This window comes from Trachemys scripta, chromosome 3 (assembly GCF_013100865.1).
Source record: "Trachemys scripta elegans isolate TJP31775 chromosome 3, CAS_Tse_1.0, whole genome shotgun sequence".
Taxonomy (NCBI): domain Eukaryota; kingdom Metazoa; phylum Chordata; order Testudines; family Emydidae; genus Trachemys; species Trachemys scripta.
The window spans coordinates 25764174-25776590 of record NC_048300.1 but is presented as its reverse complement, the minus strand read 5'-3'; the positions used below and the strand labels follow the sequence as shown (position 1 = coordinate 25776590).

Genomic DNA, 12417 nt, shown 5'->3' with positions numbered 1-12417 from the left:
TACACAAGTGTGCAGGGCCATTAATCACATCCTGCTACAAAGAACTGTGACTCTTAGCAATGTGTGTGAAATAGTGGATTGCTTTACAGCAATGGGATTCCCTAACTGTGGTGGGGTGATAGATGACTAGCATATCCCAATCTTGGCCCTGGACCATCTTGTGATAGAGTACATCTATAGAAAGGGGTAGTGCAGATGCTTGTGGATCACCGTGGTCATTTCACTGACATAAACACGGGGTGGTCAGGGAAAGATGCATGACTCATACATCTTCAGGAACACTGACCTGTACAGAAAGCTGCAGGCAGGGACTTTCTTTCCAGACCAGAAGATTCCAATGGGGGATGTTGAAATACCCATAGTGATCTTGGTACCCCTTGCTCCCATGGCTCATGAAGCCTTACACCGGAAACATGGACAGAAGCAAGGAGCACTTCAACAATAGGCTAGGCAGGTGCAGAATGACCGTTGAATGTGCGTTTGACAGATTAAAAGCACGCTGGGGCTGCCTTTATGGCAGGTTTGACCTGAATGAGGAAAATATTCCCATGGTTATAGCAGCCTGCTGTGTGCTCCATAATATTGTGAGACTAAGAGTAAAAAGTTTCCCCCAGGAATGGATGGAGCACAGAGGCAGATCACGTAGCAGCTGATTTTGAGCAGCCGGATACCAAGGCTATTAGAGGGGCACAATGGGAGGCTATTTGAATCAAGGAGATTTTGAGGCACCATTTTGACAATGAGCACCAGCAATGTAAGTCTTTTTATATAGCACTCTGCCATGCTTTGTTAACTTGCCGCCTTGCATGAAAATTTTGATGATTCCTGACCATAATTTGTAGTCTGCAAATGTTCCAATTGCCACTGTATATTAATTCCAACAGAAACCACCGTGTGTAGGAGACAAATAAAGATTATCTTTCAGAGAGTATGTTTTTATTAAAAGCCAATTAATAACACACAGAAAATGTTTGGTGGAAAGAGAGATAACAGTGAAGGGCAGTGTCCTGATATAGGCTCTAATTCCTGCGTATAACTCCAGCTATCATTTTGGAAGCTGTCTGAAGGGGTGGAGTGAATGGGGTACTGAGGCGGGCCAGGAAGCTGCAAGGAATGGGTGGGAGCAGTTTGGGGAGGATGTGGCAAGCAGTGCCGTATCAGCTGTTGGGATGGGGGGTGAGCATGCATATATTCTGCCTGCAGTGCGATTAGGGACTTCAACATCTCCGTTTGCTCCTCTATCGCATTTATCATCTATGCAGGTGCTCCCCTGGCTCTCCATACCAACCTGCCTTCTAGTTTCTAATTTTCATTTAAAGTCTCTCTCCATGCCCTGTGTTCTTGGTTTTTGGCATCTGAGGATTGGCGCATCTCTCAAAACATGTCCTCCTTATCTGGCAGAGGCACTCCACCGGTGTGTAGGGGGTTCTTTGAAGGCCACATCTGCAGAAGCACAAGAAACAGAAGCATGATGGTTATTGCAGCATTGAAACATTACAGTAAAATACGCCTCTTTTAAAATATGAATCAGTTTCTCACTGTCCCTTGGCAAGCACACAGCTCAGCGAATACCATAAACATGGTGAGTTTGCCTGGCAGAGGCGGGGGACGCTTAAGATGGGACAAAGGGTCTAGGTGTTTTTTTAAAGGGATCACTGCAAGGGAGTAGGGATAAAATTACAAATTCTGCCACCATTTTCCACAGGCAGGGGTCATTAAAGCCAATATCCTGAGGGTAAGCAAAGGTGCATCTCCTGTGTGCATGCGGCTTCAGACTGGGTCCATATGCTGGTCATTGTGTGCCACTTTGGTCCCTGCATAGGTAATTGCCAATTGGAGCGGGAAAGTTTCCCACAATGGGGGAAGGAACAAAGCAGCTCTGCCAAGGAACCTTCAGCAGAAGATTGGCAAGTACCTTCAGAAAAGTTTCCTAAAGATCTCTCTGGAGGATTCCTGTGAAATCTCAGTGTGCATTAACACATGTTCTGTCCTACTGTGTAGCTGCACAGGGGAATGTGAAGCACACACCAGTGCAGCTAGTCTTGTACATTTCTATCCCTTAACCCACTTCTATCATATAACAAAGCAAAGGACAGCTCTACCTCATGTAACTGAGCAGCATCAACTCAAAAGACTAGTTACCACAGCTCCCCTCTCCTGCATCATGCACACCATAGATGGAGTGCTGGGACTGGCTTGAACTCTCCTAGATTGAGAAGAGGTCCTGGCTCACCATGGTACCGGACAAGCCTGTCACCCGTCCCATCTTGTCCTCCAACTCGACCTTCTTGTCCACCACTTCGTCCTCAGGATTGAGCCCACTGTCCGCTGTCTCCAGCCCCATCCCCACAAAGTATCCTGGGTCTCTTGGCTGTGGAGGTGGGATTGCTGCCGAAGATAGCGTCCAACTCCTTATAGAATTGGCAGGTCTTCAGCACAGTACCAGAGCAACAGTTTGACTCCCTTGCCTTCTGGTACGCCTACCCCAGCTCCTTTATCTTCACATGGCACTGATGTGTTTCCTGTTTGTAGCCCTTACTCAACAGCCATGAGAAATCTGACATAGATATCAAAGTTTCTATGGCTGGAGCAGAGCTGGGACTGCACAGCCTCCTCTCCCCACAGTACCAGCAGATCCAACAACTCAGCTCCAAACAGGACAATGTTTTCTGTGTGGAGCCACCATGGTCAGCTGGGATGTGAGCTGTCCACGCCAAACAAACAGGTAGTGGAATTTCAAAAATTCCCAGGCCTTTAAAGGGGAAGGGGCGGATGCCTGTGTACCTGGGTGCAGGGCAACGGAGTTCAAACTGCTGACCAGAACAGTCAGTGTTGGCATTGTGGGACACCTCCTGAAGGCTATTTACAGCAACATAGCCAAGTGCAGTGCCTACACTGACACTTTGTCGATGTAACTTTGCCACAAAAAGCTCTACGCCTCTCATTGAGGATTTATTTTGTTGGCAAAGCAGGAGAGTTTTGTCAGTGGAAAGAGCATTGTAGTGTGTATACCTCCACTGTTTTGTCAACAAAACTCTGTAGTGAAGACAAGGCCCCAGTCTGTAATTGCTACTGAGTAGCCAGAGGGAACAAAGATAATGTCAGCAGTACATCTTAAGGATCTTTCTGCCAGGAAGAAAGGAGAGCCATCTGAGCCATCGTGTCTCCATCACTTTGGGAATGTCCTTCCCAGTGCATCCCCAGTATCTGTGGGGTTGGGAGGTATTATCCCATCTACACTATTTTCCCCTCTCCATCCAAAGTCATCCTTGAGGGGATAATTTGCTAAATGAACTTCACAAAGCTTTAGAGTTCCTCTGGCCCCCTTTCACAGGTTTCTCCACTTAAGAAAGAGAGCTGAGCTATCCATTGATCAACTTTGTCCTTGCCCTGAAGTTATAGGGAGACGATGGCTACAGGCTGTGTAGCCCTTGGGCTGCTCCCTAGTCATCCCTGATTGTAAGTATTTGAAAAAGAGCAAACAGTCTTTTTGTGAACAGTTTTAAAACTCTGTTTACAGCAAGTTTGTGCTGTATTTTAAGTAATGATTGCCCTGCCTCCCATCCTTCCACTTGATCTTTTAGTGTGGACCATAGCAATGGATTGCTGGAAAAATTCTTCACTGCCATCGCTGAAATACTATTTTTAATAAAACCTTATTTGAATTTTCTTAGGAAGTCAGAGTTTCTATCTGGAGCATACTGATGATATTCTCTGCCTCACTGTGAACCAGCACCCGAAATATAAAAATGTTGTGGCTACCAGCCAGATTGGTAAGTGATTCTCCATATTAACAAAGTATTACTTAAAATTTATCTGGGGGACTGATTAATTGGGGCTGGGTGCATTCATATTTAGGAATCTGGGAATTATCAGAGTTACTTTCCCCAGATTATCCTTTCACCCTTAATGAAAACTTTCAGCATTATCTTATTATTTAAATGTCTGTCATCTCTGATTACGAGCCACTGAATTTTAGATCATGGGATATCATGTCTTATAATAGTGTGAAAAACAAAAATTTTTAATAGGACTGCTAGTATTGCTGGTAATCCTCTCATTTATAAAGAGCCCACTTTCTTGCTCCCACCAAGCCACTGTTCAGCAGTATAACAAACAACAAAGAGTCCTGTGGCACCTTATAGACTAACAGATGTGTCACATGCGTCTGACGAAGTGGGTATTCACCCACGAAAGCTTATGCTTCAATACATCTGTTAGTCTATAAGGTGCCACAGGACTCTTTGTTGCTTTTTACAGATCCAGACTAACACAGCTACCCCTCTGATACTTGACAGTATAACAAAGACATTCCTGAACAATGAAAGCATTATAATGAAACCACCTTCATAAAACCTCAGAAAGTGAAACAGAATAAGAGAAAACTGCAAAGAACTCCCTTTAGCAGTAAAAAACAGTTTGAGCCCCAAAGGCCCAATTCTGAAATCTTACCTATATGAGTAATCTTTACTCACATGAGTGGTCCCAGTGGGTTACTCACAGGACTAAGAGCTGCATGATCAAGCCCCTTCAGATGCAAGCTTCAAGATAGAAAAATAGGGTCTGATTTCCCTTTTCACTTATACTGATTTAACACTGCTGTAAGTAACTCCACTGAACTTTGCACAGTTACTCCTGATTTTACACCACAGTAAGTGAGAGAAGACTCAAACCCATAACTTTTATACTAATGAACCTTAACAGTGAGACAGGGAAATGTCAGTATAGCATCACCTTGACAAATAGTCCTTGCCAGTTGTGAGGTTCTGAGCATGATCGGTTCTCATTGAAATTAATACAAATTTGGTTATTTAGCAGGCTCAAAGGTAGGGAAAATATATTTAGCTATTAGCCTTATTTGAAATACAAGTTCAAACTATTACAATTAGGAAAAATATTCAAAAAAACTACTACATGGAATTCTTTTACTTACGTCAAAAGAGTACCTAGTGTGCTATTGCAAAGGAATATTTTGCAGTTTCTTTATTCACTGTTTTGCTCTTAAAATTCACATGCTATTCCTGCTAATGTTCAGCTGCTGTCAGCCTTTCCATTAGAAATCTCTATTTATAGAAGATTAGAACTTACCTGTAAATGCATCCTGGGCTAAAACTCAGAATAAAAAGGTTTCAGGCCAGGAGCAAATCTTATTTTATATATTCTATTTGCTGTTGTCTTCTTATTCTCAGAGTTTGTATAACATTTAAAAAGAAAAAATGCTTTTTCCCTATTGGTCTCACTCTGCCTCTATCTCATTCAGGTGAATCCACAGTGTCCAGTTAAATACATTAATAATATTCTATAATAATAATTTACATGTGTATAACACTTTTTATCCTGAAGGGTCCCAAAGTGCATTACACACTAGCTATATATGAGCTCTCTGAAATGCATTCACTTCTGGAGCGAACCATAGAACAACATGCTGCACAACTCCGAGAAGAGAAATATGAGAACATTTACAAAAAGTGCAGTGGAATCTTTGATGCCCACAGAAAGCAGCATGTGTTTAACTTAAGATCTCATCTGACAGAATAGTTGACTCTGCAGTTCATGCAACAATGCTAAAGTAGAACTCAGTCCTACAAAGACTTAAGCTTGTGTGTAATTTTATTCATGTGAGTAGTCCAACTGAAGTCACCAGTTTAAGTGAAAGGAGAATCTCACCCTGTATTTCTCTCCTGATATTTGGGGTCAAAGGGGCATTTTCATGTAACTCTCATCAGAGTAACCCTTATCCATGACTTCATTGGTACCTAAGTTTCAATTTCTTATATTTGGAAAACAATTCACCATATTTCAACATTCCTCATAGTATCTTGGAGATAGCTTTTACTATCATGTCCTAAATTTTGAAATAGAACCCAAATTGCATACTTTTTCTGAGCCCTTTTAAAAATATGTTTAGGACCTGTTATACTCACACGTTCCTTGTAATAAAATACATGTACATTTTTCTCAACTAGATTCCTGTGATGGGATGGAATGAAAAACAAAATTTTGCAGAACAGCCCCTTTCTTCTTTTCTGTCATTGTTTAATAAAGAACCCATAAAATCAGTTTTTCTGACTTTTGATCTACATAATTATTGACACATTTTAGTGTAAAAAATCACTTAATGTAAAAAGGCCTGCATAGCTCTAGCATTAAATGCCTTATTTAAAGCAGAGAAAGCAATCAATATTGTTGTTTTATATTTGTGTATAAAAGACAGTGTTCCTAAAGAACATCAACAGTATTCCTACTTTTTTATTTTGTTTATTTAATCCATATCCATTTTCAAATTTTTAATTTTGTGCTTCCTTCTGGTGCTGATGCTGAGTTCAGCATTAGAAACATGACTTATTTCAGCTATCGTTTTCCTTTGGTTCTTCCTCATTTGCTGTTGCTCTCACAATGCAGGTGATATAACAGAATTTCCAGGTAAGGCTGTTTTGTGAGTTCTAGTCAACGCAATTATGTAAAAGTTTCATGTTAATTGGTTGTATCTGTGTGAATTGCGGATACAAGTAAAAACATCTACAGACAGTTTATTTTGCATGAGGTTTTCCATGCGTGTTTTGCTGATCATTTAGAATTTGTCTTATTTCATGAACTACAGTAATTTTTCCCTATGTTTCATAAGTTGTTACAAGCTTTTTTTTAAGTTGTGTGGTTCTTAATCTTTTAAAAAATGTTTTTAATGCCCTGTTCTTGAAAATTCTTATTTTACATTGAAGCCTTCACAAATTGAATTAATTCCATTTTAATGCATATCTTTGCATTAAGGTACAACTCCTTCTATTCATGTATGGGATGCTATGAATAAGCAGACTCTTTCTATGCTGCGCTGCTTCCATGCCAAAGGGGTCAACTATATTAACTTCAGTGCTACTGGCAAACTTCTGGTTTCAGTAGGAGTCGATCCAGAACATACTATCATTGTGTGGAGGTGGCAAGAAGGTAAACCTAGAGCCCCTCGCTCTTTATTATTTGCAATTATTTACTTTGTCGGTCAAGACTTTGTGATTAGCCCCATGTGTGACACAGATAAATCAAACGACAACTCTTCTGTACTAAGTGATCCATTCTATCTTCAATAAATTCATATAACTATCATCAAGGTGAAATTCAGCCTAGTACACAGGGATTACACAAGGGAATACATCATATGTCAAGAAACCCAATAGGTGTGGGAGAGGGCTCTGTTCTGTAATACAATTCCTGGTTTCAACTTATCTAGCAGAGAAGAAGAATGTGACTGTCAGTAATTAATAGAACCTCATTAGTGGTCCTTAAGTCAGGGAAGTTTTCGTCAGATCTTCCAGTGCGAGATGTGGGAAATGGATCTCTTTGCCACTCACTGCACAAGAAACTACTGGCCTCTGATCTTAACTCTAGGAGAAGACCACACACTAGGAATTGTTGCTTCCTTCATTTGTTATGGAGGGAGGCTCCTGTATAGCTTTCAACCTGTACCCTTGATTAATGGTGCTCCAGAATGTCACAGTTCAAGGCAACTGCACCTGTATTTTTTTATATGGTCCAGCAAGGGCAACCAGTTTAGGCTCCCAGCTCCTCAGATTTCTTGGGCAGAGATCCATGTCTCTCTCCCTCCTGACCAGAGTTTTTCTAAGTTGCATAGTTCCCTGCCTACACTGTGAGTTCCCCAGCAAGCCAGACTACCTAAAAAGGCCTGTGTCTGCACTTTGCTTTCTCTCCAGAGGCTAAAAACAGAATAATTGTCACAGTTGTAAGTTACCACACAGCTAAGCAAGAACATTTATTCTTAAAATTAAAGTTTTACAGATAAAATATACTAAAAACAATAAACAAACCTACATGCATGCTAATAAGCTTACCAGAGATCACCCCCTGCTCCAGCAAGGGCTCTGGTAGGTTATCAGTCCTTCAAACCCCCCACAGGGGTTTTCTTTGTTTACAAATTCATAAGAGCATTTTGCTCAGAACAAGAACACCTATGCATAAGTTGGCCTTTAGACTGCTTGGGTCTTTGATCTTCAGAGATTGAATCAGTCAGACAATGGTTCTCTCCTCAGGGCATAGGTTGGGTCCCTCAGGTTAGGACCCGAGGTGGAAATTTGCATTCCCCTCCCTCCAGGTATTTCCTAGAACACCCATTAAACATTGTCCCAAAAGTTCCTTCTTGTCTGGCGTATTGTTTAAAAAAATGATTCCTCTCCCCTCAGCAACCCCTCAGTTGTCAGCAAAAAATTGCAATTATCCAGCAGTTGCTAATAAGCAGACAGAAGATTTGTGGGGCTTTAGCCAGGAAAGGAAGCTCTGGGACATGCCTTCCGTGGCTGGAGCCCTGCAACCTGCCTGCAGGCAGGGCAGCAGCAGTGACGGGAACCTGCAGCCCAGATGCTGGGGCTTTCTACAGAGAGCAGGGGAGCTGGGGGCTCCATATTTGTCCCTATATTCTCTGGGGATTGGGGCCCAGCACATCCTTTCTTTGGTGCAGCCTCCCCTTCCCTCCCTTCCTGGCAGGACACAGCTTGGAGAGATACTGTGCAGTTCCAGCATCTGGGCTGCCGTCCCCTCCATGCTACTGCCCTGTCCACAGCCTCCTCTCCCAGCCCACAGCCCTTTACTTCCTGTGCAGTCTCTGTGCATAGGCAGGTTTGTGGGGCTGCAGCCCCAGAAGGAAGCACTGTGCCTATCTTCCAAAAAATGTTGTTAATAAGAGGCATGCCATTGCCAATATCCAAATCCCATTACCAATAAAGTCAATAGGACAAGATTGGTTTCCAGCAAAATGTTGCTATGAACTGGAAGTTGTCAATATCTTGACAACTTGTCAACTAAATAATAAGTTGTCAATAGTTGGTTGCTATTAAGTGGAATCTATTGTAGTTCTTTGAAGCTTATAACACTTCTTAGGGTTTATATTGGCCAGCTCTCCTCCCTAGAGAAGTTACATACAATCCCACAATAATACATAAACTTTGTATTTATAATCCAATAGACTCCAAAGCTATTTAAACTTAATTCAATAAGATCTCACAAAGATATTGCAGGAAATTGCTGTAGCTGTCAGACTGACAATGATCAGTGATCTTAATGGCTCCATAAGGTTTAGTTTTCAACCCTGCAGTAGGTAGATCAGTGATAATAATTCCCATTAGGCTGAGAGTCTGTATGTAATCACTCACAGCCAGGGCACTTCACTCACCCTGCCACTATTTTCCCCACTCCTGCATATCCATCCCTATGAGGTTCTTCTCCACAAGCCTGATACTAAAAAGTCTTTTCTCTGTATGTGGTATGGATTAAAACCCTTAAATCCCAACGTATAATTGCATTTGACTTATAGGTACCGCATTCTTTAAAGTGGCCATGTCTCAAATTGTTCTGATTTTATTTTTTAGTGTTTTGACCTGGCATGCCTGCAGTTAGCAGTTCATGGCATGGCTCATACTATCAGAGGTAGAGTGACCCCTAAACTAGTGTTCTTGTTTGAGTACTGGTCCCTATGTGTATTACACTGTGGGTATGCATGCACTGCATGTGACCAGAGCCAAAGAATTTTGAAAGTAGGATCCATTTGTCTGCACATCAACATTTCTTAAGTGTGGGTGTTGTAAAGGGCTAGCCAGGGACAGGGGGCTTGCAAAATTAAAATAAATTAAGCAATGGTGCAAGATGGGTGCATTTATTTCTTTTCCTGAACAGGGACTCATCTTTTGGTGTCTGGGAAGTAGTGCCCTAAGCCATCCAGTAGTACTAGTCAACTTATTTTTATAAAAGTACATGGAAGATTAATTTTGCAAGTAACTTTAGCTTTATTTTTAATGTCTTCTTAATTTAAAACAGGGGCTAAAGTGGCTAGCAGAGGAGGACATCTGGAGAGAATATTTGTTGTAGAGTTCCGCCCGGATTCAGATACTCAGTTTGTGTCTGTTGGGGTAAAACACATGAAGTTCTGGACACTGGCTGGCAGTGCTTTACTTTATAAAAAAGGAGTTGTTGGTTCCAGGGAAGATGCCAAAATGCAAACCATGCTTTCTGTTGCCTTCGGAGCTGTGAGTTCAAATTGCTTGTTATGAAATTTCAATAATTTTTTATTAAAACCCAAAAGTATCAATGCCAGTTTGAATGAAATTCACTCCAATGTGGGTGACCCATGCAAAGCTCTGTGAACCCTTACTCCACACTTAAACCTTTAACTTGGGACTTTTAAATGGTGCTCTAAACATTGTGGGGGTCCTCTTGAACTAGGATTTGTCCCATAATAAATGTCCTTTGGAATATTAGTGCTTACCTGGAACATCTCCTAATGTGTTTTTTTATTTCCAGTACTTAAATTATTTAGCAGATGATCAGTTAATTTAGAAAAATTAAATATTTTAATTTTGTGATGAGATTTTATAAAAAAAAAAATTCCCATGATGTTATATGTGACATACTGTAGTGATCTAGCTTGTGATGACACTGTATAGTCCTTCCTGTGTGGTCATTAGGGAACAATTTAATGGTCGAATTTGATTTTAAGGGCACACGCAGATGTGCATCAGCACTGAAAATGGAGTGTTAATGTGAGACCAGGATCTTATTTAGTCTCTGCCTCCTGCAGAAACCCCATGCAGATTATTCTTGCCAGGGACAGGCATAATCTATACAAGACACCAATGGTAACACTACACCTGCCTTTAAACTTCCATGCTAAACAACAGGGCCAAGGTTTTAAATATCAGTGCATAAAGGTAGGTTCCTAAATCCTCAGGTGCCCAAATAAGTGTCCTTATTGTCAAAAGTGCCTGGCACCCAACTGCTCCCTTTGATTTCATGGATTTACAGTGTTGTAAAACTGGAATAATGCAGTGGAGAATAAGACCCAAAATCACAGCTGTTGTAGACTATACTATTAATTATTTCTCATTACATAAGTTCCAAGGTGTAACCCCATTACTTGTCATCACAAAATTCTTTTCATACATGAAGGTCCACCTACAGACAAGTCAAAACTCAGAATTATTAATCACTATTTATTCAGTAGAGAACAATAATCAACAAAAAGAAGCAATAATGTACTGTTAACTCATTTTAACCTTTTCATTTGTATTTCTCATGGAGAGATTCCAACAGAAATTATATCTTCTATAAACTGAGACCCACTTCCTGTAAAGGGGCACTGTTTGCTGGGAGCATTGAACAAAAGTTGATTACACTCCAAAATCAGCAGGTAGACCCTCTCCTAAACACTCATAATCCAGACAGTTTACATAAATCCAAAGGAAGTTTTGTTCTTCAAGTATGTGTCAGTGGGTCTCACATATGCCTCATGTGAGAGACCAGAATTTTTTGAGGAACTGTGTCCACTGAGGCCAGGCATATATCCTGTGCTTCTTCATGCTCCCATGTGAGGGCATAAAGGGTGAGGCGGTGGCTGCTCCCCTCACAGAGTTCCCTCTTACCACCTGTGGCAGCAAGATGGAACCTGGAAAGTGTCGGACCCCCTACTTCTGAGCTTTGGCTAAACCTTCTGCAGCCCTTCTGAACTCCTTTGATTGTCTTGATCTTCAACCTCTGTGTTCATATTGACCCACCTAGACCAATATTGATAGGAACATAAGAATGGCCCTACTGGGTCAGACCAAAGATCCATCTAGGCCAGTATCCTGTCTTCCGACAGTGGCCAGTGCCAGATGCCCCAGAGGGAATGAACAGAACAGGTAATCATCAAGTGATCCATCCCCTGTCACTCATTCCCAGCTTGTGGCAAACAGAGGCTAGGGACACCATTCCTGCCCATCCTGGCTAATAGTCATCGATGGACCTATTCTCCATGTTCTTTTTTGAACACTATATTATGTCTTGGTCTTCACAACATCCTCTGGGAAGGAGTTCCACAGGTTGACTGTGCGTTGTGTGAAGAAATACTTCCTTTTATTTGTTTTAAACTTACTGCCTATTAATTTCATTTGGTGATCCCTAGTTCTTGTGTGTTATGAGTAGTAAACAATACTCCCTTATCTACTTTCTCTACACCAGTCATGATTTTATAGACCTCAATCATATCTCCCCTGGGCCGTCCCTTTTCCAAGCTGAAAAGTCTCAGTTTTATTAATCTCTCCTCATACAGAAGCCATTCCATACCCCTAATCATTTTTGTTGCCTTTTTCTGAACCTTTTCCAATTCCAATATATCTTTTTTGAGATGGGGCAACCACATCTGCACACAGTATTCTAGATGTTGGCATACTATGGATTTATGTAGAGGCAACATGATATTTTCTGTCCTATTATCTATCCCTTTCTTAATTATTCCCAGCATTCTGTTCACTTTTTTGACTGCCGCTGCACAGTGAGTGGACGTTTTCAGAGAACTATCCACAATGACTCCAAGATCTCTTTCATGAGTGGTAACAACTAATTTAGACCCCAACATATTATATGTATAGTTGGGATTATGCT

At 41.3% G+C, this 12417-nt stretch overlaps 1 protein-coding gene across 1 annotated transcript in view; it reads left to right on the top strand.

Moving 5' to 3' along the window:
- Positions 1–12417, top strand: part of EML6 (EMAP like 6) — a 352965-nt gene that overhangs the window by 322901 nt on the left and 17647 nt on the right. Inside the window, exons 35-37 of the mRNA XM_034764322.1 lie at positions 3675–3773; positions 6769–6942; positions 9817–10025. Of these exons, the coding sequence (XP_034620213.1) occupies positions 3675–3773; positions 6769–6942; positions 9817–10025 (482 nt within the window). The remainder of the gene's footprint in view (positions 1–3674; positions 3774–6768; positions 6943–9816; positions 10026–12417) is intronic.